Source organism: Penicilliopsis zonata, assembly GCF_001890105.1.
Source record: "Penicilliopsis zonata CBS 506.65 unplaced genomic scaffold ASPZOscaffold_15, whole genome shotgun sequence".
Taxonomy (NCBI): domain Eukaryota; kingdom Fungi; phylum Ascomycota; class Eurotiomycetes; order Eurotiales; family Aspergillaceae; genus Penicilliopsis; species Penicilliopsis zonata.
This window is the reverse complement of record NW_019208924.1, coordinates 82,195-106,110: the sequence shown is the minus strand read 5'-3', so window position 1 is coordinate 106,110 and position 23,916 is coordinate 82,195. Positions and strand designations below refer to the sequence as shown.

Sequence of the window (23,916 nt, the reverse complement as noted above, 5' to 3'; positions counted from 1 at the left end):
CCAGTCCTCCGCCTATATCTGATTGGCTGCGCGATGCAACTTTTCCCGGTCCGATCATTAAAAAAAAAAAATAATACTTTTGCACGACAACTGGGAGAGCTTTGGGCAGGAGCTCACTGAGTGCAGATGGCAATCGGAAAGTCAAGACCGGGGATGTCCCTGGCAGAGCAGCTGGCGGATCTGGATGATTCGACGCCAAAAGGTATGAGAATGGGTGAATGGCGTTGCGTTTGTGGAGGATCCTTCTAATCCGGCTCGCTGCAGATTTTGATCCCGAAGACTTGGATTATGGGCGGGGGAGCGGCGATGAGGATGCGGTAGCAGCAGATGAAAATGCCGGGAGAGAGCATTACCAGGCTGTTGGGTGAGTCTTGAGTTCCGGTGGTTGTGTTTGGACGGGACTAACCCAACACCAGCAAAGGAAAACTTCGCAAACCAGAGCAGATCAATCTTGGAAAACAGTACGCTGGTTCGCGTGTCAGTAGAGAAGCCCTTGAAGCCGATAGCGACGACGATCCGTTCCAGATGCGTTCTAGCGGTGAGGAGGAAGACGAAGATGAGGAAGACAGCGACGAGGAAGATGAGGAAGACAGCGAAGAGGAAGACGCTGCGGAGGTCTGGAAGAAGCTCAAGGCTTTGAAGAATAAGAAAAAGCAGCAGAAGGGAGATGAGTCCGATGACGAGGAGAGTATCGATGAGGAAATCGGCATGTCCGACGAAGAGGAAGACGACGAGGACGACGAAGAGGAAGATGATGAAGACATGGATAGTGAGATGTCTGAGGATGAGGAGGACGACGACGAAGACGAACCTTCTCGCAACAAAAAGGCTGACAAGACCAAGACTGACGACCGTGACGAGCTACGCCGGCTCATGGCGTCCGACCAAAAGACGATTGCCGCAACGATATCTCAGGCTGCCAAGGCGGATGCTGTTAAAGGCCGGGCCGTCAAGCAGCAGCGCGCGACCTTTGACGCCTTGCTCAACACGCGGATCAAGCTTCAGAAGGGGCTGACGGCGGTGAATGATCTTTCGCTGACAGCCAAGAACACCGACGAAGAGGTGGATGAGGAGGCCATCAAATCCGTGGAATCCGCAGCGCTGGCCCTCTGGTCCACGCTGGAGGAGCTGCGTCTCGCCCTGGCGGATGCACACGCCAAGGACGACTCCAAGAAGCGCAAGCGGCCCCAGCCTGTATCCCCGGGTGCGTCTCCGGCCTCTCTGTGGAAACGGATGAGCGATCTCGAGACCGACGCCGTCTCCCATCGCCGGGCTGTGCTGGACAAATGGTCGTCGAAGGTGCGCGGCTCGACCGCCTCGCTCGCCAATTCGCGAGGGAAGCTGCTTGCCGGCTCCAGCGGCCAACAGCAGATGCTCACCTCGGTGCTGGACGCACATGTGGCCACCGAGACGAGCGAGCGGGCTTCCAAGCGATCGCGCGGGGAGAGCAAGAACAATAACAATAACAATGGTGACGAGGAGAAGCAGGAGCCCGTGTACGAGGACAGCGTGTTCTACCAGTCGCTGCTGCGCGACCTGGTGGAGCAGCGAATGTCGTCATCGGATGCGATGACCAACGGGCTCGAGACGCTGCACATCCAGCTCCCGTCGCGGCTGGCGTCGCTGCACCCGGTCACCGGGATGCGCAATGACAAGGTGAAGCGCGAGGTGGACACGCGGGCGTCCAAGGGCCGCAAGATGAAGTTCAACGTGCACGAGAAGCTGCAGAACTTCATGGCGCCCGAGGAGCGCGGCTCGTGGACGAACCGGGCGCGCGAGGAGTTCTTTGCCTCGCTCCTGGGCAAGACGGCGAGCGGCCTACTGGGCGAAGAGGACGGTGAAGACGCCAGCGGTGCGGAGGAGAGCGACGAGGACCGCGAGGAGGGAGGCCTGAGGCTGTTCCGGGGGGATTGAACATTGAGCGGTTAAATGATATATTTGTATTTAGATCTTTCATACATTGCTACCTAGGTATAATCTAATATAGCTAGTGTATACAGTCGAAGTTCACCAAGGAACTGGTATTCTAGAATAATGATACTTGTACCTTTGCTTTTATATTGCTTCGGAGTCAACCGGGAGAATGACATCTGCATGGATCAGACGACAATAGAAAGTGAATAGCTTCTAGTCCTACATATGTGCTCCGTGCTGCAAACGTACTCGAGATAGAGAGCAAGGCCGAGCAGTTTCGGATCTCGGGTTTATCGACGCGAGGAGTTTAATATTATTAATGAACAAGTCCAGAAGTCAGTACTAAATGAGTATAAATCAAGACTATCTGTGCTAGATTCACTGCTACTGAACCTATATTCAGTATATCCCTGATTTATCTTCTATCTTAAACCAATTTCTACCCATAGAATATATCAGCAATCAAATTTCCTACTCGCCTGCTCAACAATTTCCTGGCCATGAATGATACATCCAATAATCTTGGATGATATCAGAAGCGAGCAGGCTTGTCGTAGCTTATCATATATCTTCGCATGCTTTGGATCAGATGAAGCACTGGTTCCTATATCCCACGCCCGTGGCACCAAGCAAAGTAAATATTTCAATCCGAGATTTTCAAAGCCCGGTTCGCCATGAAACATGACTGATGCAGGAGGGTCACCGGCAGGGATGAAGGACGCCCAAACTGACTCATAGCAGTTCAATATTCGGCCTCTACGGATGTGCCAGGTCGGGTCATCCGCAGGGCGAATGGCTTCTAGAAAAGGGAAAGCGGAACTTAACGAGGGCATCGAGAAGTCTAGGATATAGTCAGTTGCCTAGGAACGGGAGGAAAGATTGTATTACAACTCACAGTCTGGGCGAGTCCAAACTCTGAAGATGATTACCTCCAGAAGTTCCTTCTCCAGAGGCTGGCAGAGTGCATCATCAACCATACATTCCGAGATCGACTTGACGAGATAGGAACGAAGGTCTCGGTCCTCGGCTCTGGGTAGAAATTAGCCATAATCTCAAAAGTCATTTGGTTTGCCTACCGTTGTTGAATATGCAACTCAACTTGTCTTCGCTCCCCTTCTGATATCTTCTTCAACGGCCGAGGGATTCCGGAATTCACCCTATAAGGCCAATGAGGGGTAAACGTGTACGCCTCTGAAAAATCAAAGAGCACCGTGTCGTAGTTGTCTCCAGGCAGTCTGAAGTGATGGTCCCGCAGATCTCCATGGGTCACCCCGATCCGATGCAAGGCCGCCAGGCGGCGAAGTCGATCGCAAAGGAGAGAACAATACCATTCTAGTTCTAGCGGGCTCAGGGGTAAGTTTCGACTGTGCTCTGAAAAGAATCGGGTAACAGAGAAAGATCCCGAGTCAAGATACGTCGAGAGCGCAAGTCCGGCTTGATGGCTTCCAGCACGAGCGCTCGCGGGTGAGCATACCCGGCGGAAAACCTGGATCTGTCCATATTTGTAAGGGTACCATGGAATCGGGGAAAGTATATTCGTTCTTCGATGGGGCAGAACCGTTCAATATGACTGTATGCTCTGGCTTCCCGGGAAAATCTGTCGAACTCGTACAAGGCATGCTCTATCTGAAACCCAATCCGGGATTCTGGAACCCTCAGCCGTCGAAGCTGCTCAGCCGCCTGCTCTGGGGTGTAGTCGGGGAACTTGAATAGTGACTATCAGCTTATTGTTCAAATGGTATCTCTGGGGCATTTAGTACTCACCACTTTGGCTACATACTTTCTTCGTCCCTCATGTCGAAGCCAGAACACTTGTATCCTGGTTGCATCTGCCAGTCTGGTCCTATCCACCACCTGTCCGAGCCTCCATCTGTCATCCTCGGGGCGGAATTCTCGTAACTTCGGACTGTCATCGGCCTCTGTGATGAACTCAGGAGGGTCACCGGAGAAGAATGTATTGGCCCAGGTGTCTGTGTTGTGCATATCAGGCGAGCAGTCAGCTTTTAAAGTGAAATCTAGCTTCAGGTCCACAGTATCTGCCCAACGCTGCCATCGAGACCAAAAGTGTGGTGAAGAATATCATCGCAGGACCTTGAAAGAGGCGGACAGCCTGGAGTCACGTGGAAGCTGAAGACATGATTAGGTCATCAACATCACAAAGTCCGAAAGACCTGCTTTTTGGTTTAGTTCAAGAAGTAAAAGATATATTCTTGGATCTGACTGTTCCAGATCTTATCCTGAAGATCGCCTGCTATCGGGTGTCTATCTAGACTGCCAGTAGAACATCGATCCATACATTGAACAGGCGATAAGGGCATCATAACCCTAACCCTAACCCTGAAGGACCATATACGATACGAAGATATCAGAGACTTAACCAGTACCATTGTATCGAACGATGGTTCATCATTTTCGATCAGCGTCGAGGTGATGGGGTGATGAACAGCCATGCTCTGCGAGTTCATAATCGGTAACCTCTTATAGAATAGCCAGCTAAGGAAGTCTACAAGGATACAATGTTGACTAGGTCCTAGACATCATCCAGGATGTCATAGACCCGATATTAAATTCCTGTCAAGTTTCACAGCCACCAATGATAGCTGCACTGTATATTAGTCTATTTAATTAACCACGGTCGTCGACTAAGCGCTATAACCATCAGACAGAATGCGGGTATTCATGCTCGATAATCGTACTCGGCGAATATTGTGTAGAGCCGATAATAAATCAGTTTCAAGGTTGGTAATATCCTCATTTCAATAGAGCTGATTAAGAGAGGAAGCAGAAGAAAAGAGAAAGACGAAGGGAAAGTCAAAATTAGGCACTTTAGGCAAGACCGTTTCCCTGCCGGATCCGACTGCGTGGTGGAGAAATTAGAGGGTGCGCGCGGCGGTGGCGGCGGCGGCGTAGACATAATGGAATAAAACGATGGGTATCTTTGGATGGTATACAGATGGTAAGGAAGTTTCGCAGAAGAGATGGACGGCCGTTGAGGTTTGGTAGGTGTCAGGTGTTTCATGAGGTGGACGCGCTCCCGTGTCTCCCGGCCGAATATTCAGGTAGATGGTCGCCGTGACATGGTTGCGCCCAGTTGAATTCTGTAGTTCGTGGAAGACCCAGCATCCTCTCCCGGACTGCTCGCTGCAGGGCCTCCTTGCGTTCTTGCTCTTCCTGGGGATCAAGGAAGCGAGGCAGCCCGTTCCAATCCACCACCACGGCGCCACTCACGTCGCTATATCCTGGCAGGCTGGTCGGACTCGCTGGTTCATCCAGGCTCTGGTCCGAAGCCGTGGAGTTCTTTTGCTGGTGGTTCGAGCGTGCCGGGCCTAGTGCACTGTGCATGAGCTCCGCCGGGGGGTCGATGCTTTGCCAGAGAAAGCCCTCTTCCTTTGGTTCACGAAGATCATCCGACTCCGGCGAATTGGATGGGCGTGATCTCTTCTCTGATCGTGGAGAGCCTAGCCGATCGCTGGTGGTTACATCTGCAGGACCACCGACAGTCTGAGGCGGCGCGTTGAGGAGGGATCGTTTCGGTTCTGCCAACGGCAATCGGTCTGTGAGAGAGGACGATGACTTGGGATGTTGATCAGAACGGCGAGATCCGAACAGTCCCTGTAGAAAGAGAGGCATTTTATGGGAAGATGTTCGGCTTCTTTGAAAGATTGTCAAATGATCCACGAGACGCCGGCGAGATGGAGAGCGTGGCGAGAGGCAGGCAGTAGATAGTAGTAACTCAGTACTAGGTATAGACAGGCATTCAAACGACCGACAGACTTGCGGCAGCCTGGTATTAAAATAAACTCGCTCGACTCTCCACACGCCTAAGGTGGGGGGATAAAGTCTGAAATGGCATTATTAAGGTATTTGCATCGCCAGAAAAAGCCGTATTCAGGCAGCACGAGAGGAATATGGCATATTCCGTTAGATTACTGCAACTGGTATAGCCTTGCTTGGTCGCTGACTCCGGGGGTCAAAGTGGCCGACCAGGCTAGTATGAAAAGTATAAGCCCCATCCACGTACGGAGTAGGGGAAATTTGTTTTTTTTTTTTTTTTTTTTTTTCAATGTCAGTTCCTTGTCCGTAAAGGCTTAGTATGTAAAAATTCCAGTTGATGGTTGGGGGGTTCGGAATGCTGCTCGTGGGCGCCGGAAATGGCAGTCTACCTCGTCATCCATAACCAGAACAACTGCGCCAAGCCCCGAGTCCTTATCGTGTCCTGATCTATGAAATTTCCGGTTTGGTTCATGGACAATTGCTTTTTTTTTTGATTCTTTGTTTGTGGGATAACCGGCTAGATCCGGTCCCAAAGTGCCTGCTCAGTGCTCACAGCCCGCAACACCGGGCCAAGGCACCGCTCATCTGACGGCCGTGGAGGTAGCCATCATGTGAACAATACCTGTTATGAAATGAAAAAAAAAACCAGAGATGTTTAGAGCGCAGCCGTTAGTGGATGCTGTTGGCTTCGAGATGGGTCCGTCCATGACAGACGAAAAGGTGTTACACACAAAACACCACGGAAAGATGGCAGCTGTACTTCGTAGGAGTAACTACTCCGCGAGACTTGGCGTTCCAAGGGATGTGTGGCTCAGAGAGGAAGGAAGCCCATTCGCATTGACAGACAGGGACTGATTACCCGATCAGCATCGTGGGACTCCATAATTTGGGCCCTTGGGGAGGGGGGATGATTTGCAGAGACGAAATGAGCATTGGGCAGACAGATGCCATGTTGATTCCATGGCTTTGGTGACTGGTTCCTTGGGTTCTTTCAGTTCCTCGGGTCCCCTCAAAGGGTTTGTTCTGGCCGCAGGGCCACGCGGCTTCACCCCACAACGCTCGCTTTCATATGCTGGCCAGGATCGGATGGTCCGAGAGGGCTGGCGTGTGGAGTATAGTCCCGATCCTAAATATGAGGAGAGCCATGGTTAGAACTGAGCAGTAACTGTCATCAAGCATTCATGATTTGAGAGTTCCTATAAGGCTCGCTCTAGACTCGACCGTGGTGGTCTGGCGGTAATTGGTTGGCCGTGAAAGAGAGAGAGAGAAAAACGAGGAGCACTGCTACATACAATATGACAAAGTGGATCTCGATCGTTTGATGCCAGTACAGCCGAGCATATCTTCCAGAAAGAGCATCGAGTCAGATACGGGAGCTGGTGGAGGTGGCAAGCTGAACGTGGACGTGGGCGAGGACGAGGACGAGGCTGAGGATGAGGCCGAGTCAAGATCCAAGCAACTTCAGCCGAGACGAGCAGGTGACTTTTGTTGCCTGGAATCTAAGGCCGCAAACAATTCTGCCGAATCTTTTCCGGCCGAAGATTATTCTTATTAGGCATTACTGCTAACAAGTTACTCTCATCCGACAACTACCTAACATTTACGTTAGATCCAAGCCTTACGGATAATCTCCGACACCCTTGTCCAAAGGATCGAAGCCAGATCGAGGGGTTCAACCTTCAAAGCCCGATGCAAACAAACTGTCAGCCAGTATACAGGGGTCTTCAGCTAGCCGTTGGCTCAATCTACCTGACTAGTGCTTAGGGATGGACCCTAGTAGGTGATTACTAGTTGACTAGTCAAATAGCTAGTTGGCTGACTAGTAACTGACTAGTTAGTTTCTTTGTACAACAACATCCCCTTTTCATCCAGTCATCTGGTATCATCTTTATGACATGTACATTATGAGTTCAGCATCCCCAGGCTCCGGATTACCGTCTTACTACATACTCATTCAGTGGTATGACTCTGATGATCGTTGTCAGCCTGGAATCGTGCATACGATCTGCAAAATGGCTTTTCCTGCAGCTGAGGCGGACAGTCGATGACGAGGAAATCCACCGAGGCTTCAAGCTCACGGAATCGTAATCATGTGAGTATAGAGTATACGGACTCACGGAGTAGGACTGGCCATCTTCCCCGCTCCCGTGTCAGAAAGTTCAAAGAAGGGAATAAACGTTAGGATAGCGGGTCGGGAGGATGAGGCTGTGTCTACTGTCAGTCGAGCAGGATTGGAAGGAAATTTGGATCTCCGCACAGCTTACTTTGTACAGACATATTCGAAGCTCAGGTGGGGTAAGGACGTCGTTGCTGACATCGTATGACAATAGGTAGTAGTAGACATCCCGCAGATCGAATCCTGGACAGAAGGCTGACTGCAGATCACAGCGGGAGTTTTTTCAAACAATCATTCCATAGTAATATTCTGATGAATGCGTATTCTGTAATGAATCAGACGTGCCGGCGACCCGTGTTTTCTCTGTAGTACTTCATACTAAATTATGAGGCTATTCCATCGGGGCTTGGCTAGCGGATCGGCAGTCCTAATACCGAATAGCGTATCGTAGTCAGAGAGGAAGGGATGTCCAGTAGATGTAGACTCGTAGATGTAGACTCCTTATTCACAGGGCAAGTTGCAATTGTCTTGACTCTCAAGGCCCGAGGATATCAAAATAAACGGTGACAAGGGCGGTCATAAATGACGGGCAGAATAATCTTCCAGTCACAATCACCACGTGACCCTTTCTCTTATCTCTTTCGGCCTGGCACTTTCTCTTCTTCTCTTTCCCTCCAAATACGGACTGATGGCGAGCTCGTCGAGCAGAAGGACACACACGAAGATCACAGGCGCCCCGGACTACGACTCGCCAGGCTATTGGGACCAAAAGTTTGCCACGGGCCAGGATGTCGGCGAATGGTTGAATCCAGGCGACGTCCTGATCGAAGCCGCCGCGTCGGACCTCGACCGTCGAAACGTGAGCAGGCCTCGCGCCCTGCATCTGGGACCGGGCATCTCGAAGCTAGGGACAAAGCTGGGCGAGTGTTTCGCCGAACGCGGCTGGCTGGGAAGTAACATCGTCGTACGTAGTACTGGTCACTGGTTACTAGGCAGTAGGTACTAACTAGTTACTTAGAATGTAGATTTCTCCGCCGAGGCCGTCCGACTGGGTCAACAGGCTGAAAGAGAAAAACAAGCCAAGGAGGCGATGCACTGGATCTGTGCAGATTTGCGTTCATGGACGGACGTCTCCCAGCTGGCTGAATTTGCTCCGTTTGACTTGATTCTTGACAAGAGCACCAGCGATGCCATTGCCACGTCCGCGCCACAGGCCATCTCAACCGATGAAGTCATCTGTCCGACAATACACGAGATCATGAACAAGAACCACGGCGGTCCCGTAAAATTGTCCCCCGTGGAACTGCTGGCATTGCATCTCGTGCCCCTGACGCAACGGGGGAGTACCTGGTTCTGTCTGTCGTACTCGGGCGTCCGCTTTGATAATCTGCCTCACCTTGCAGCGTACTGGACGCTCACGGGGCGTGTGCCCGTTCCAGCGCCGGCGGGACAGCTTACCTCTTCGGCGAACACGCCTGAAGTATTCCATTGGCTATATATTCTCCAAAGAAACAATACAGTATAGTAAGAATGGTATTGTGATAAGGATAGTATATCAAGTCCGACTTCCATCAACTTTGCGCCTCTTGTTCCCCGCTCCCTTCTTGGGCATGAATTCCGCCGAATAGTTCTTGAAGAACTCCGGAGCCTCCTGCGGATGATCGCCCGTGACATCGTGAAAAGCCGTCGTGGAGATGTAGTTGGTCTTGCCCTCGCGGACGAGCGAGAAGTAGTCGAGGAGAAACTGCACCTCGGCGTTTTCGCCTCCGTTGGTGCGGAGGACGCGGTGTGCTTCTTGTCTGCAAATGTGAGATAAGCAGAAAGATCAGTATAGGTATAAAAGAGGCGTACTCGGATATGTCCTCGAATTTCAGATCAACTCCAAGAGCTTCGCCTGCTAGGCGGACGATTTCCTCGCCATCCAAAAGCATGGGCCCTGGATGTATCAGTTCGATTATAACCCCCGAATACAAGGCTCTAGCATACCGGTTAGGGTCATCAGTTGGCCGCGATGTTGATCACTGAATCCATGTGGTCCTTTGCCGATCAGGACATGCGCAGCTAGCAAGGCGACATCCTATCGTAATTTAGAGATATACACAGACAAAAAGAAAGCAGAGGCGTACACCTAGAGAAACAGGGGCGAATTTATGTCTCCTCCCAATCGGTAAAGGGAGGATACCGTCCTCTTGGGCCTTGGGTGCGTACCGTAGGAGGTTCTCAGCGTAGAAGCCTGCACTAAGAGGTATTTAGTTTTGAGACATTCATTTTTCAATTAGAAAAAAGAGAATACCGAATGATGACCAACGATTCCCCAGCAGTCTCCGGCTCACATTTACAAGCCAGAAAGCGAGACTCGAGATCGACAAATTCTCTCAAACCGGGCTGCTTGCTTGTTTCCGCCAGATCGCACCCGGCCGAGCTGAGGAGGAGGGCGTTGCGGACCCCGGCTTTCTTGGTGGCCTCAATCAGCTCGCCGGTAATATCCACCTTATCAACATGCGCAGGGGGAACCAGACAGATCGTGTCGGCGTTGGTGTGCCTCAACGTGGACGAGACATCCCGCACGCGGCCAGGCTGGTAGGAGATGATCTTGGCTCCCAGGGTGGCCAGGTCTTTGCAGCGAGGATGCTCTGCGTTCATCGTCAGCCCGGTGATGGAGGAGAATTCCTTGCTGAAGTTCTCGTCTGTCAAGAGGAGCTCGGCGATGAGGAAGCCTGTGTTGCCTTCCACGGCGGTGATGCAGATGTTGCGTGACATTGTTTCTTTAGATACTGGGTATAGGTAGTAGGTATAGATTATGGATAGTGGGTGTATATAGTAGGCATGGATAGGTGCAGATACTATATTCTGCTTTTATAGTCGTAAGACGGCGGATATATACTCTGGACAGATGCGTCATTATACCATAATATTGAGGCATGCCTGATCCAGAAAGCAGACTTACCCCATAAAGAACACATCCTGGAGGCTATACGTCGATTATCCTCAAAAAAGACAGCCCTGATAGATATCTAGGTATGGCTGTGTTATCCTTTTTATACTGGAAGTAATTGACACATCCATGTTGATTGTCTCGTTCAGTGCATATATATTAGTCTACGTGACTCGGATTCGATCATCATGACGGCCGCCATTGAAATGCATGCTGAGGTTGCGTCAGATTGACTGGCACCTGGAAGGATCTTCCAGTTGTGTTTCTACAGATCGATCACTCATACAAAGAGCCTTGATACAATAGGCTTTGGGCTGAGGTCGACAAAGCTGGTCTTCTGATGCAAGAGTACATGCAGAGGACCCTAGAACAGGACATTTTGGATTAGAACATGATGATATTTTCATGGAAATAGGATGTTACCACATATTTCGAAAAAAAAGAAAGGACCCAGTTTTGTGCATGATACCGCCCCCGCTTCAGTTATAGGCCATAAGAACAATACCGATGCTATCTGCGCCATCAAGAGCTCAGTCAGCAGAAGAATCGTAGAGAACATGTTTTTTTTCTCATCAAAGGTGAGGACGAAGGGGATAGGTTTAGAACTGATGATTCCCATCGCTAAATCTCGCAAAATAAAAGAGGAAGGGAAGGGTGTAAGTCGAGGATCCCACTGGAGTGGCATGACTCAGTAGCCCTCTTCTTCGCCCTGTTGATAAACATGCCGCGTCCTGGTGGGATCTTTGCGCATTTGCTGGCCTGACCCGGTGAAGCCGACTGTTAAAGAAAGTCAGTATAAAAGTAAATAGGTTTCTTTGCAGTCAATAGGTGTGCTACCTCTTGCCGTAAGGCCCTCTCCGGTGCGGAACATGCTATCTTTACGACCCAGTTTACCCTTACTGGCGAAATCCTTCCATTTCATCTTGCCTGCCTCGAGTTCGCGGTTCGCCTTGACTTTCCTGGGCACCTTGGCGGGACGGGTGGGCCCGTCAGTGGCTTTGCTGGGCTCTTTGCGGGCCTCGTTGGCGAGAGCAGGGTTGATGTCGGCGGCGGCGGAGATGACGCTCGAACTGGCGGGGTGGGGTGCCGGAGACTGTGAAGCTGACGAAGATGAGCCTGGGGTTCCATCAGCCTTGCGCTTTCGCGAGTCATTGCCAGAGATCGGCCTGATGTCCTTGGCAGTCAGTGTTTCCACTGTGCTATACGACTTGAAAGAGACCACATAAACCGGGTTACTGGACGATCCAGTGATCGACGTGATGCGGGCGGGATAGAAGGCGTTATCTCCCGAGACCCAGCGGGCCAACACGTTCTCGTTCACGGCAAAGGACGCCGGCGGCGCAGACGACACCTCCTCTGCCGAGGACGGCTGATGTTCCACGCCCGGCTTGCGATGGCCTGCGTGATAGGCCGGGTGTGTTTCCTTGGACCATTTCTCGTTGGTGGCGGGCGGGGAGGGCCTGGAAGCCGCGGCAGGCGATGGCGGTGGTTTGAGTTCGGCGATGGAGGTTTCAGTGAGAGTTATAAGTTCTTCCAGCTCAGCCTTGAGACTCTGAAGTTCTGTGTTATCTGGGTCTACCTGCAAGCTTGATTGAACGGTTTCAAGCTGTCCCTGTCAGTTTCGTCGATCTAATACGTCTCCTCGTCCGGGTCTATACCTGAAGCTTGAATTCCTTCACCTCCGCCTCCAGGGCTGCGACGTCGGACATGGCAGTGGTCGGGCGCGTAAGAGACGTAAACAGAAATCCCAGAAGTCTTCCAGTGTCAGGAAAATCACCAACAGCAACGATATAGAAACAGATATTATTGTACAGCAGGATTCTCTGCAGGAAGAAGTCGTCCACGGCTGAAGCGGTGACTTTCGCCTCCGGTGAGGAGAGCCGTTTATCATCATGTGATGTGCTTATGTAATCGTATATTCACTCGCTTTGCTATAACGAGAAGAATCAAGTATCTATTAAGCAGAGCCTTGATCTTATGGTTGCACTGTCTAGCAATTCCCCTGCGCTCTAATAATCCTTTTGAGATGAGAACTACACTTTTTACTATTTCTTTAGATTACATTAGGCAGCACAAGTGACTCAAAGAAAGTGTTAAGCCATATGAGGTCTCTTATTCTTCCCTCCTCTTCTCTTTTCTCTTATGCTATAAGCACCACTGATAGTAGCAGAAATAGACATAAATTATATGATTACTCATAAAGATGAGTATATTATTATAAAAATATGAAGTGAAATGTCATAATATAACTACTTAATCCTGGATTTCTCTCTCTGCTTCACATCACACTTTCTACAAAGGAAATTGCACTGAATCCAGAGAAATATGAATCCACTGGGTCTTAGCAAACAGGGCTCCCAGAGAATCCTAGATCAAACAAAGGTCTGTCAAACGTAAAGTAGAGTCATTTCTATTTCCAAATGCCTGCTTACCATCGGTCCCTGCAAAGATAACGCGAGTTGTTCCGTCAATTCCTCGAGCCATGTCCTCCCTCATTCGAGAGGAGAATCAAAACCCAAATTATGATCCTCGAAAATGCTATCCTGCTCGTGTTGGAGAGACCATATCCCGGCGATACCGTATTCTCTCAAAGCTCGGCTGGGGAGCAAATTCTACTGTTTGGCTAGCAAAAGACACTAGTCGATCAGTTTGCCCATCCTGTTATGCTTGCCTAAATAACACTATAAAGTTGGGCGTAGCAGTCAAACCGATATGTGACATTGAAAATCACAAACTGTGGCAAAGAAGAACAAAAGTCTGCAAATGAAGAAGTAGCAATGTCGCGATACATCTCTCGGCTGCAGTCTAACCATGAAGGTCGGGCATATATTCGTCTTGTGCGCGACACTTTTCGTATCCAAGGCACGCCGGGAGAGCATTTATGTCTGGTATTTGAACCACTACGGGAACCGCTCTGGCTTTGGGGAAAACACCTTGGAAGCAACGGCGTGCCTCCCGCCGTGCTGAAGCCGTTTTTGAAATTGTTGCTCCAGGGCCTTGATTTTCTCCATTCCGAGTGTCATATCATACATACATACAGGTAGGCTCCATCTAGATTGTTCCCTACTCGATTGTCTTGTCTAACCATGTACGAAGATCTCAAGGCAGATAACCTCCTTGTGGGATTCGAAGACTCTGGGGTTCTTGAGAGTTATGCTCGCCAGCAAGAACGCAATCCTGCTCCGTTTTGGGACGGTGATGGTCATCCAATATTTCGGTCTTGTCCAGAATTTGGGCATCTGAGGAAAGGGGTAGGCCTGGTTCAAATCAGCGACTTCAGTGCTGCTGTTTTCGGCAACGTTCCTGAGCCTCATAACCATGATATACAACCTCCGCCCTTTTGTGCGCCAGAGGTCCTCTTAAAGGCGACATGGAAATATAGTGCAGATATATGGCACTTGGGCACCATAGTATGGCTCTGAGGAACATATGCTTGCACCAGTCAACTGACATTTCGTCCCCCGTCAAGTTATGGGAGCTTCTTGCAGACCGTGTTCTTTTTGATGGGCTGGACACCGAGAGCGGCACGTATTCGCGAGTAAAACATATAGCCCAAGTGATACGGCTGCTTGGTCCGCCTCCCCTGCAGCTACTGGAAAGGGCAGATCAAGGCATCTGCTCCGAACTCTTCTCCAGCCATGGTATGATGTCCGCCACTTTTATAGCTGGGTGATAGCTAACGTTTTTTTTTGTTTAGGAGAGTTCACATCGCCAGTTTAATCCCGTCTGAGGACTTCAATCTACCAAACCTCACACCATTTGTTCACGGGGAAGACAAGAGACTCTTCCTTGAATTTGTGGGCAAAATGCTGCGCTGGGAGCCAACAGATCGGGCAACGGCTAGAGAGCTGTACTTCAAGCCTTATTCGGGCGATGTTTTCTTGGAGTTAGTTTCTTTCTGAATGACAGTTTGAACGGGTAGATAAGAGACCCAATTCTACACTTTATATGTAGTAGTAGCTATATTAATATGTTAGTAAGGAGCCTGAGGCCACCAAGGCTCACGCTGGGACTAGAACAGCCTCAATGACGTCTTTGACGTACTGCAGCTTACTAATACTAATGATAAGCCTGTTTTACCTACAGATGACTCATACGATAAGGTGGAATCATCAGCCACTCAACGCCGGTGTTTGCCTGAAAGAAATGGCGCCCCGCCGTGGAACTGGAGAGAAATCGGCCTGATTTGTAAGCCACGAGGTTCTCAGCCGTCAAAACAGCGACATTTCTATCCGAAAGCAGCGGCCAGAATAGGTGTTTTGTACTTAGGTAGGTGTGTATTCCCCCCCGCAAGCCAATCAGAGCGGCTAATATTTGCCGCTGCTTTTGCCAGCCGGAAAGTTTGCCTCCCCGCTCCGGCTCTCCTCCCATCACCTGCTGGAGATGGCAGCACTTGGAAGGAGTCCGCTGTCTTTTCTCACCCTATCCTGACCATCGCCCCTGGCACGCTCGCGCCCCATTTCGTGCTGCTGCCTGCCTCCTTAGCGAGGCACCAATTGCTGCTTGGCTGCTGCGAATCTACGGAGTACGGAGGACACCCTGATTCTGATCCACCGTGGACTCTGTCGTCTCTGCCATCTGGCTGTTCCACCGCCTCCTCCAGACGTTTCCCCCCCCCCTTCTCTCGGTTTGGGTGAGATACTCGTGGCTGCGTTGACACCGTGGGGATTATCGGTTCCTTCCCGCTGGATGCCTCGTTTCGAATCCAGTTGCAGTTAGCTGGTACTCGAGCAAGACCGGTGTGCACTGTGAATAGTACTTTTTCGCCTCTGATCTACTGCCGGCCCCGCCATTTGATCTCTCATTGACGTATCTCGGACACGCCTACACGCCGTCACAAAACTACAGCGCCTTGATTCCCTCTATCAAAAGAAAAAAAAATCTTCTCCCCAGGCTTCATCGGCCCTCGTGGACTTTGACGGTTTGCAAGGTTGTCATTGAGTAGTGGCGCTATCCTGCGGTGGAGGGTTCATCGGTGAATCCCAACGTGTCCAGCGTTGACGGCGGTTGGGACAAATCGACCGACGATTCGATTCTTTCTGGGCTTGCCGACAGATTTCCTGAGGGTTCAAGTTTCATCCGTCGGTCATACAGCGGCAACTCGATTGACAATTCAAGGAAGACACCGACTCGTTCCTACACATCACCTTCCTGCCTCTTTCACCATCCGTTTACAACATAATGACCGACTTTAACCCCGAATACCAAGGCCTCTACCTTTCTCCTGACGAACACGATCTCCTCCTCGCCGCCCTTAACTCCAACAATCCTCAGAGTCAAGATACCCACGGAACCAAACCAAAACCCACCATGGACGGCACTCCCAAGCAAACAGCGTCGAGCAGCGTGAGTCTGTCCCCCTACGCGGCTCAAAGTAGTAATGGCGCCTTTGGGTATGGAGAGGACGACAGTCCCTTCCTCGACTTCTCCCCGGATCTCGATTTCGACCCCAATGGTTCGGACAGTCTGATCGGCGATTTACCATCCACTCTGGGCACATCGGAGGAATCGGAACACGGCGAGAAGCGAAAGGATCTAGACGAAGACGGCGAAAAGGGCGAGTCTGGCAAGAAACGGCGGGAGAGCGAGGACAAGACCGCTAAAAAGCCAGGCCGCAAACCTCTCACCTCCGAACCGACCACGGTAGGTTAACTTTTTTTTTTTTTTTTTTTTTTTTTGAAAAACTTTCCGGGCGATGAAATAATCGTCTCTTTCTTTTCTAACTTCATGCAGAAGCGTAAGGCGCAGAATCGTGCCGCCCAACGGGCATTCCGTGAGCGCAAGGAAAAACACCTGAAGGACTTGGAGACCAAGGTCGACGAACTCCAACAGGCATCCGACTCGGCGAACCAGGAGAATGGTCTTTTGAAGGCACAGGTGGAACGTTTACAGATCGAGCTCCGCGAATATCGCAAGCGGCTGTCCTGGATGACCAGCGGCAGCAGCGGTTATTCTCTCATGAGTGCGCTGCAGGGCAACCAGTCCAAGCCCCTGGCTGCGGCTACGGCTGCGGCTACAACCACGGCCAGCGGCTTCAAGAACAACGACTTTCTTTTCGACTTCCCCAAGTTCGGGGACCTTCCAAATGGGCCGATGTTTTCCAACAATCAGTTCACGAACGGGAACGCCAATAAACAGCAACAACAACAACAACAACAACAACAACAACAACAGAAGGGATCTGGCCACAGTAATGATGCTCCAGGGGTTTTGAGTCGCAGCCGACTCTCCACAGCTTCAAGTGTCGGGAACAACGCTTCGAATTTCAGCCCTGTCCAGCGATCTGGATCCATGGGCAGCTACACAGCCACGCCCTACGCGGGATCCTACTCATCAAAGGGGCAGTCGAATGGAGCCGTGCAGGACACAGCAACCTCCAACTCCAACTCGCCATCTTCTTCATCAGACTCGCATCACAGCCAGCTAATCTCCTCCAACGGGACGTCCCCAGAGCCGAGTGCCAGCCTCAACTACGCGTGCGCCGGCAAGTCGAGCACTCCACAGCATTACAACGGTCACGGGGAGGACAGCATCGATGGTGAGAAATCCTTCTGCGAAAGGCTGGGCATGGCCTGCGGCAACATCAATAACCCGATCCCAGCTGCACGGCACAACACCGTCTCCCCGCCTGGCGCGGCGTCCGAGCCGGTGCAACACAACCCCTTCGATCATACCTTCGGCCTGGAGTGGCTCACGCAGCAGAACGGCGGCCAGTTCGACCCGGTCCTGTTCGGCGACTGGCGTGAGCCGCAGGACGCCGTCCTCTCCCAAGACTTTGGCACCTTCTTCAACGATGCCTTCCCGCTGCCCGACCTGGGCAGTCCCTCGCACAATCTAACCGAAGTGACTGGCCAGCCGGGTCCAGCGAAGAGATCTCCAGTGCCAGCGACAGCGCCAGCGCCAGCGCCGGCACCCGCCAAACCGGAGGAGGAAGTGGTGCCGGGAGAGGACAAGGCGCAGATGCTCACCTGCACAAAGATATGGTGCGTACTATCTTTCCTTCTACAGAACGCCCTTCTAAAACTCATGCTAACCAAAAAATAGGGATCGTCTACAATCAATGGAAAAGTTCCGCAACGGCGAGATCGACGTGGACAATCTGTGTACCGAGCTACGCAACAAAGCCCGCTGCTCCGAGAGCGGGGTGGTGGTGAACCAGAAGGATGTGGAAGATATCATGGGGCGGGCCAAATGATAAATCATAACGTTTGTTTCTTTTTTACCCCATTAGGTATATGAAAAGAGGATGTATATACCTATCTCTTTCTCTTCTCTTTCCCTTCTTATATACCAGAACAAGTCTCCGACGACATAATGTACATCAACTCTCTTTCTGCCCTTTTACCGTTTGCCGCTCGAGGAGTTCATTTGGCGTGGGTTCTTCTTTCCTTTCAGTGATTCTCCTGGTCTGCTTTTTTTTCCCTAGTCAATTGCGGAGGAGCTATAGGCTGGTCGGAACTGGGTGCCATCATTGATGTAGTTATAAGTCTGTATACACTCACTACAAGGTTTTTATACTTCTACTATCATGTTACTGGAGTTGTACGAGAGGGTATCGATTTATTATGAATAAAATACATGCTCGTGCCCCCTCTGTTCTGCCTGTCTTTCCCATATCCTTTCCTCTCCTTTCTCTCATAACCGTCCCATGCGAGACAGGGCATACTACAGGAAGTAAGTAGATCCAGCGGCGATAAAAAAAAAAAAAAGAAGGGTAGGTTAGAAATCATCAGACAGACATCTCGCTCAGAAACAGGATGTGGAAGAAGAAAAAAAAAAGAAGAGAGATAAGAAAAACATGGCAAAGCAGAGCGGGGGACTTGAAAAAGAGGGGGGGGGGGGGCATTGATTTGGACGAGAAGAGGGTTAGAGCATCGAATAAAGAAGAAAGAAAGAAAAGAGAAAAGAAAAGGAAGAAGAAAAAAGGGGGAAGACTGTTTTCTATGCCTCCTGCTTTTCAGAGTCCGTTGCCGACTTGGCGAAACCACCACGGCCGCCACGGCCGCCACGGCCTCCACGATCGTTGCCCCGGCCACGCCCGCGTCCGCCGAAACCGCCACGGCCGCGCCCGCCTTCACTGTCACTGGCGCCGCCGCTCTGGTAGCCGCCGCGTTGGGAGGAATTGGGCCCGTTGCCGGCGGCGCTGCTGCGGCTCTGCCAGGTGCCCGCGGTGCCCTGGCCGCGGTGGCCGCCGCGGTCCTCGAAGAACTTGAAGTTGGGCTTGCGCGGTTGGCCGGGCGGGGAGGGTTTCTTGTGCTCGAGGGGCTGGTGGTCGAGGGCGGCCTTGGCTTCTTCCACGGTGGGAAAGGTCACCACGTGGTTGAACTTGCCCAGACGCTCGATCTTGAGGATCTTGGCCTTGTCCTCCTCTGGGAACAGGTCCCGCACGGCCTGCTCGTTGTCCACGTTGGACACAAAGAGCCCGTTGCTCTGCTTCTTCTCCGTCTTGAACGCGGGGGACTCGGAAGCGGGTTTTTCGCCAAGGGCTGGGGTCGTGGTCGACGTGATTCCATTGGCCTCGCCCGCTGCGGGGGAAGCAGCTGCAGCCGCCGGACCAGCAGAGCCGGCTGCGGGCTGCGGCGTAGCGGGCTTAGGAATCACGGGAACGGGAGACCTCTTACCCTGAGAAGGGGGCTGGCCCACTTGCTGTTGCTGTTGGGGGGTGGAGCCCGCACTGCGAGGTGGTTGTTGTTGTTGTTGTTGTTGTCCCTGAGGGAACTGTGCGACTGCACCGGCCGGACGACCACCGGTGGGGGTGTTGGCGGTGACGGGACCGGCGGCGGGGGTGGGAGGTACACCAGCGGTTGTAGCAGCCGCCGGAGCAGCGCCAGGCTTGCCGGTGCGGTGAGAGAAGTTGAAACCCTGGGCACGCATCTCGGTGGCGATGCGGCCGGCCTCGATGTCGAGAACCAGGTAGCCAAAGGCGGCGTCGGCAAGGTTGAAGTTCCACATGTTCTTGAAGGCGCTCTCGTCGACCTGACCGGCGGCATTGCCGGGGGCGACGGGGCCTCCAAAGGGGTTGCCGCCATTGGCGACAGAGGGCATCTTCTGAACGACGTCGAGAGCGTTTTCGAGCAGGGTCTTCTGGGCCTCGTTGGCGGCGATGGCGGTGTCGACCTCGCCGCGGACGGTCTCCCAGACATCGTTGAAGGAAGCCTTGGAGGCGGCGAGCTTGCCGCGGTAGTGGTCCAGGGTGGGGTTGACGGAGAACTCGTTGTAGGAGGAGCCGTAACGGAAGTGGAGACCGGCGGAGACGGAGAAGTCGGCCTTGAGGGTGACGGAAAGCTGGTTGAGCATGCCCTCGCGGGCGGGGGAGGCGTGGGTGACAAAGATACGGGTCTCGGAGGGGTCGTAGACGCGGTTGGCGGTGTCGATGAGCTCGCCCATCTGCAGCAGGGTGGTCCACATGGTTCCCTGGCCGCCAGCGATGGTGGTCTTGCCCTCACCGTTGTCGAAGAGCTTGTGCATGACGACCGCGCCGCCCAGACCCAGCAGACGCAGCTTAATGCCACCGACGTCCAGCAGCCGCGAGTTGGCCTCGTCGATGATATGCAGATTTTCCACCTTGTACTCGCCGGAGCGGAACTTCTCCAGCACGCGGACATCCTCGCAGGCACCCCAGACAGTGTAAACGGGGACTTCAAGGGTCAAGCGCTTGTCGAGCAGGAGCGGCAGCTCGGACAGCGGTAGCTGTTCCGGGGTGAAGCGTTCCTTGATCGACTGCTGCGGGGGCAGCTGGGCGATTGCCCGCTTGACGTGCTCGGGCAGCAGCGGCGAGTACTGTGCGACATGTTTCAAGGTCCTGCAAAGTCAAAAAAGGTGCAGAAAGAAAACAGGAGAAAGGAAAACTGACTTGTCCGCCGTGATACGCTCCAGAGACCCATCGTCGTAGAAACCAAAGTCACCGGTGTGGATGATATAATTTGCACGAGCCTGCTTGGCCAACTCGTTAAGGGACTTGAGATTTCCTAGTCACTGTTATTGCCTGTCCGATCGTATCGACACCCTACTGCATCAGGTTTTCTTTTTTGCTCACCTCTCACGTCAGCAATGCAGAGGATTCTCGCAGACCCATTCTGGATGACTCTGCCGTTGTTGGGGAGGAGCGGCGTGGCACCGGGGACAGGACCGGACGTGGTGGCCCCGTTGGGAAGAGGATAGCCTTGACCGGCGAAGTTGTGTGGAGGGCGGGGCTGGCACAATTAGCTCAAGCAGAAGAGGAGGAGGAGGGGGAGGAGGAGGAGATCTCGATTGAGCCGGGAGAGCAGGCCTCTCGAGCTGCTCTCCCCTCCTGCACTGGGCACTCACAGAAGCCATGGAATCTGCTCCGAGTGGGAAACGTTGAACGCGGACGGGCGAGAGGAGCAGGGAGCAAAGGAAACGAAAAGAAGAGAGAGAAGGAAAGGACGAACAGCAGGAGATGGGAAAGAGACCGTTGAGCGACGCTGCGTCGACAGAGGCAAACCGTGCAGAAGGAGGAGGAAGTCGAAAGACGAAGACGAAGACGAAGACGAGAGACGGTGTCGAAGACGAAGACGCGGAACACAAAAGTGAAGTTGTTTTGATGCCTCAGGCAGAGTCACGTGATGATTCTACAGTCACAGAGTCACAGACTGTCAACTGAGTCCTGACAGGACTCCTTTCTGAGGACTTTCTACGGTCATTACAAGAAGCTACAGGAGCTACAAGAAGAACACAAGGCATTCAATTCATCAGGTATCTACAGCTCTTTGTGAGATAAACTCCCAGGCCCATCCCACGCCAGAATCGCGAAATGGCCGCCGACCGTGGGCCGCGCACGACAGAGAACCGGCAGGCCAGCACGACGGCCACGCGCAAGGTACCGGTCAGAGAAGGGCCAGGAGTGCTTGCCGTTGGTCATGAAGGACCACAGGTCGTCTACGAACTGGGTCTGGGCGTCGCCGGGCCCAAAGGTCGCGGCCAACCACATATTCCAGTCGGATTTGGCCCAGTCCTGGCGGTGGTCGAGGGGCACGCCGTAGGGACCGCGAACGGCAGAAGAGGAGGAGGAGGAGGAGGAGGAGGAGGAGGAGGAGGAGAAAAAGTCACGAGTCATACGGTACGCGTCGGGAGGGAAGGTGTGCAGACCTAGCAGCACGTCCGGGTAGAGATTGTAGGGGATTTTCCACGAGGCAGGCTTGTGCGGGTACTGCAGGACAAAATGGGAGTGGGAGGGATCGGTGGCCAGACCGTGGTCGAAGAGGGAGCGGGCGTACTGGCTCGCGATGCGGGAGTATTTCTCCTCGCCGAAGAGGGTGCCGAAGGCGCGCAGGCCCACGGCGGCTTTGATGGCGAGGTTGGTCTCGTTGGCGAGCGGGCCGGCGGCGTCGTTGGAGGACAACTGGAAGGGGATATTGAGGCCGTTGGCGACCAGGTAGTCGGCGTACCGGCGCAGCAGGTCCGTGTACTGCCAGGCCCAGTGCGGGTCGCCCGTGGCGCGAGCGTGCGCCAGCACCAGGATGAGCAGGTTGCCGCTCTCCTCGACCGGCATCGGCTCGGCGTTCTGGTCGTCGTGTCCCGTGGCATTTGGGTAGTGGGCGCCCAGGTCGTGGATGACATACGGATGCCGCCAGCGTCCCGCGGCCAGGTATCTCAACACGGGCTCGAGCAGCAGACGGATATACTCCGGGTCCAGAACATAGTAGATGGGGAACGCAGGCATGATGACGTCGACGGTGTTGATGTTCCCGTCGCTGGACAGCTCCTTGATGAACGCCAGCACGTCGTTGGTGTCCCGCGTCGCCTCGGGGATGGTCAGGTCGATGCCTCCGTACGCCTGGCGCGTCGACAGGGCGAGGATCTCGGCATACTTGCTGCCCGCCGCTGCGGTAGCCTTGCGGGCGAGTTGTTCGTCGAGTCGCTTGGCCTCGCTCCGGGCCTCGTCGTAGTCGTCGAGAAAGAAGGCCACCGCCTCCGCCGTCGAAGGGTACCGGGCACGGTAGTAGCCTGTATACGCCTCACCCAGGTAGTTGATCGCTTTCTCCCGCACGTAGCCCACCGCAAAGGTGACCGAACGGCTGCCCTTGACCGCACCGAGATCGTGCGCCAGACCGACCACCCCCTCGTCACCCGCCCAGGGGAGATCGGTGTCTGTGAGACGCCCTCCGGCGACGAACTGCGTCCGGACAGCCGTGACGGGACCCGAGGCAAAGGACACGGTCGATCCGGCGGACGAACGGGCGGCTAGAACGGCCTCCCCCCAGAGAGCCATATCGCTGTCCTCGGCGTACGTGAGGTTGTCACGGTTCTTCAGGAACAAGGAGTAGACGGCGAGCGCATCTCGGTCATTGTAGTGGAGGGCTCGATCGGAATCGCCTGCCCGTCCGGTCCACCGGCCGTCGATATCGGTATAGATCTGGATCTCGTTTGCGGAACCATGGACGGTAACCGTCAGGTAACCTATCGATTAGTTGCCAAACCATAGATAAGATAGATAGATACCTGATGGAACTCACTAAAAGGCAATGACTGGCGGAGGTGATTCGCCGGCGAGACGGGCGAGAGAAAGGCCAGCGTCCAGCTCAGCCGGCCCGTGGAGAGACGAAAGGTCGACTGCGTCGCCGTGAAGTCGGCGTGCTGGACGACGGCGGCGGGGAGCTGGACGTCGCCGTGCTCATCGACGCCCATCAGACTGTACGCCTGGCCATCGACGCGGACAATGACGGACCAGGTCAGCTCCTGGCCGGTCCAGAACTGCGGGCTGGCAGAGGGGAGATGCTGGACGCGGTCGCCGGGCAGCCAGGCGGAGAGATATGGGTTGCGGACGGCCAGGGGGTATGAGGGAGGGGTGGTGGGAGAGCGAGGGCACTGGAGGGAGAAGAGGCTGTATAGGAGGTGAGATAGAAGATGAAATATATACAGCATGTCCAGGTATTTATGATGATTAGAAGTCGTTGTGTGTAGAGTATACCATATGGTGGTGGTGGTGTTATTGATGTTATTGATGTTATTGATGGTGTTATTGATGTCATTGTAACAGGATCCCATACTGTAAATATAATAGTAAGTCATTCAAAGACAATAGCATTAAATTGATAGACAAGGTAAATAGATAGAATCAATACTTCAAGACATGATCTCTATATTACTATTAATTATATTACTCTACTCTATAAAAATTAATGATATAATATCACTTGATCAATCAATAGAAGAG

The 23,916-nt window shown here is 52.9% G+C and overlaps 11 protein-coding genes across 11 annotated transcripts; 4 read left to right on the top strand and 7 right to left on the bottom strand.

The window, feature by feature from the left end:
* The first annotated feature begins 103 nt into the window (after positions 1–103).
* On the top strand, positions 104–1,962 carry ASPZODRAFT_135375 (hypothetical protein). Its single transcript, XM_022723782.1, has 3 exons — positions 104–202; positions 265–364; positions 417–1,962. Exon 3 carries the CDS (start codon positions 526–528, stop codon positions 1,912–1,914), a length of 1,389 nt encoding a protein of 462 aa, XP_022578473.1. The 5' UTR covers positions 104–202; positions 265–364; positions 417–525; the 3' UTR covers positions 1,915–1,962.
* Positions 1,963–2,369: 407 nt separating this feature from the next.
* ASPZODRAFT_153945 (hypothetical protein) lies at positions 2,370–3,897 on the bottom strand (the record flags this gene model as incomplete). Its single annotated transcript, XM_022726034.1, has 5 exons — positions 2,370–2,755; positions 2,810–2,943; positions 2,991–3,285; positions 3,330–3,618; positions 3,679–3,897. 5 exons carry the CDS (start codon positions 3,895–3,897, stop codon positions 2,370–2,372), a joined length of 1,323 nt encoding a protein of 440 aa, XP_022578472.1.
* An 839-nt stretch (positions 3,898–4,736) lies between these two features.
* Positions 4,737–5,652, bottom strand: ASPZODRAFT_801256 (hypothetical protein). Its single transcript, XM_022730238.1, has one exon. The coding sequence runs from the start codon at positions 5,542–5,544 to the stop codon at positions 4,930–4,932; it is 615 nt and encodes a 204-aa protein (XP_022578471.1). The 5' UTR covers positions 5,545–5,652; the 3' UTR covers positions 4,737–4,929.
* A 2,840-nt stretch (positions 5,653–8,492) lies between these two features.
* ASPZODRAFT_153944 (hypothetical protein) lies at positions 8,493–9,329 on the top strand (the record flags this gene model as incomplete). The annotated part of the gene is made up of 2 exons (XM_022726033.1): positions 8,493–8,768; positions 8,823–9,329. The coding sequence occupies 2 exons, from the start codon at positions 8,493–8,495 to the stop codon at positions 9,327–9,329; spliced, it is 783 nt and encodes a 260-aa protein (XP_022578470.1).
* A 15-nt stretch (positions 9,330–9,344) lies between these two features.
* Positions 9,345–10,890, bottom strand: ASPZODRAFT_801372 (hypothetical protein). Its single transcript, XM_022730239.1, has 6 exons — positions 10,752–10,890; positions 10,098–10,689; positions 9,931–10,042; positions 9,791–9,881; positions 9,656–9,740; positions 9,345–9,603 (listed from the first exon to the last, which is right to left on the bottom strand). The coding sequence occupies exons 2-6, from the start codon at positions 10,562–10,564 to the stop codon at positions 9,360–9,362; spliced, it is 999 nt and encodes a 332-aa protein (XP_022578469.1). The 5' UTR covers positions 10,565–10,689; positions 10,752–10,890; the 3' UTR covers positions 9,345–9,359.
* ASPZODRAFT_801385 (hypothetical protein) lies at positions 10,795–11,666 on the bottom strand. The gene is made up of 3 exons (XM_022730240.1): positions 11,577–11,666; positions 11,163–11,516; positions 10,795–11,103 (listed from the first exon to the last, which is right to left on the bottom strand). The coding sequence occupies exons 2-3, from the start codon at positions 11,422–11,424 to the stop codon at positions 10,964–10,966; spliced, it is 402 nt and encodes a 133-aa protein (XP_022578468.1). The 5' UTR covers positions 11,425–11,516; positions 11,577–11,666; the 3' UTR covers positions 10,795–10,963.
* On the bottom strand, positions 11,099–12,579 carry ASPZODRAFT_135365 (hypothetical protein). Its single transcript, XM_022723781.1, has 3 exons — positions 12,398–12,579; positions 11,577–12,345; positions 11,099–11,516 (listed from the first exon to the last, which is right to left on the bottom strand). Exons 1-3 carry the CDS (start codon positions 12,446–12,448, stop codon positions 11,428–11,430), a joined length of 909 nt encoding a protein of 302 aa, XP_022578467.1. The 5' UTR covers positions 12,449–12,579; the 3' UTR covers positions 11,099–11,427.
* A 642-nt stretch (positions 12,580–13,221) lies between these two features.
* Positions 13,222–14,412, top strand: ASPZODRAFT_153941 (hypothetical protein; the record flags this gene model as incomplete). The annotated part of the gene is made up of 4 exons (XM_022726032.1): positions 13,222–13,386; positions 13,442–13,757; positions 13,836–14,149; positions 14,209–14,412. 4 exons carry the CDS (start codon positions 13,222–13,224, stop codon positions 14,410–14,412), a joined length of 999 nt encoding a protein of 332 aa, XP_022578466.1.
* Positions 14,413–15,920: 1,508 nt separating this feature from the next.
* On the top strand, positions 15,921–17,934 carry ASPZODRAFT_145087 (hypothetical protein; the record flags this gene model as incomplete). The annotated part of the gene is made up of 3 exons (XM_022725073.1): positions 15,921–16,382; positions 16,473–17,722; positions 17,784–17,934. The coding sequence occupies 3 exons, from the start codon at positions 15,921–15,923 to the stop codon at positions 17,932–17,934; spliced, it is 1,863 nt and encodes a 620-aa protein (XP_022578465.1).
* Positions 17,935–18,569: 635 nt separating this feature from the next.
* ASPZODRAFT_135360 (hypothetical protein) lies at positions 18,570–21,195 on the bottom strand. The gene is made up of 4 exons (XM_022723780.1): positions 21,048–21,195; positions 20,776–20,932; positions 20,593–20,707; positions 18,570–20,541 (listed from the first exon to the last, which is right to left on the bottom strand). Exons 1-4 carry the CDS (start codon positions 21,054–21,056, stop codon positions 18,681–18,683), a joined length of 2,142 nt encoding a protein of 713 aa, XP_022578464.1. The 5' UTR covers positions 21,057–21,195; the 3' UTR covers positions 18,570–18,680.
* A 216-nt stretch (positions 21,196–21,411) lies between these two features.
* On the bottom strand, positions 21,412–23,703 carry ASPZODRAFT_135357 (hypothetical protein). The gene is made up of 2 exons (XM_022723779.1): positions 23,216–23,703; positions 21,412–23,159 (listed from the first exon to the last, which is right to left on the bottom strand). The coding sequence occupies exons 1-2, from the start codon at positions 23,622–23,624 to the stop codon at positions 21,460–21,462; spliced, it is 2,109 nt and encodes a 702-aa protein (XP_022578463.1). The 5' UTR covers positions 23,625–23,703; the 3' UTR covers positions 21,412–21,459.
* Positions 23,704–23,916: the final 213 nt, after the last annotated feature.

Coding starts and splice junctions, on each gene's coding strand:
- ASPZODRAFT_135375 (XM_022723782.1), top strand. CDS start 526: ATGCGTTCTAGCGGTGAGGAGGAAGACGAAGATGAGGAAGACAGCGAC.
- ASPZODRAFT_801385 (XM_022730240.1), bottom strand. CDS start 11,424: ATGCCACTCCAGTGGGATCCTCGACTTACACCCTTCCCTTCCTCTTTT. Junction 11,104..11,162: donor CTTTTTTTTCGAAATATGTG/GTAACATCCTAT, acceptor GTCCTGTTCTAG/GGTCCTCTGCATGTACTCTT.
- ASPZODRAFT_135365 (XM_022723781.1), bottom strand. CDS start 12,448: ATGTCCGACGTCGCAGCCCTGGAGGCGGAGGTGAAGGAATTCAAGCTT. Junction 12,346..12,397: donor TGAAGGAATTCAAGCTTCAG/GTATAGACCCGG, acceptor TGACAGGGACAG/CTTGAAACCGTTCAATCAAG. Junction 11,517..11,576: donor AGAGGGCCTTACGGCAAGAG/GTAGCACACCTA, acceptor TTTCTTTAACAG/TCGGCTTCACCGGGTCAGGC.
- ASPZODRAFT_135360 (XM_022723780.1), bottom strand. Junction 20,708..20,775: donor CTGCATTGCTGACGTGAGAG/GTGAGCAAAAAA, acceptor AACAGTGACTAG/GAAATCTCAAGTCCCTTAAC. Junction 20,542..20,592: donor GAGCGTATCACGGCGGACAA/GTCAGTTTTCCT, acceptor TTGACTTTGCAG/GACCTTGAAACATGTCGCAC.
- ASPZODRAFT_801372 (XM_022730239.1), bottom strand. CDS start 10,564: ATGTCACGCAACATCTGCATCACCGCCGTGGAAGGCAACACAGGCTTC. Junction 10,043..10,097: donor GAATCGTTGGTCATCATTCG/GTATTCTCTTTT, acceptor AATACCTCTTAG/TGCAGGCTTCTACGCTGAGA. Junction 9,882..9,930: donor TCGCCCCTGTTTCTCTAGGT/GTACGCCTCTGC, acceptor AAATTACGATAG/GATGTCGCCTTGCTAGCTGC.
- ASPZODRAFT_135357 (XM_022723779.1), bottom strand. CDS start 23,624: ATGCTGTATATATTTCATCTTCTATCTCACCTCCTATACAGCCTCTTC. Junction 23,160..23,215: donor CCGCCAGTCATTGCCTTTTA/GTGAGTTCCATC, acceptor ACTAATCGATAG/GTTACCTGACGGTTACCGTC.
- ASPZODRAFT_801256 (XM_022730238.1), bottom strand. CDS start 5,544: ATGCCTCTCTTTCTACAGGGACTGTTCGGATCTCGCCGTTCTGATCAA.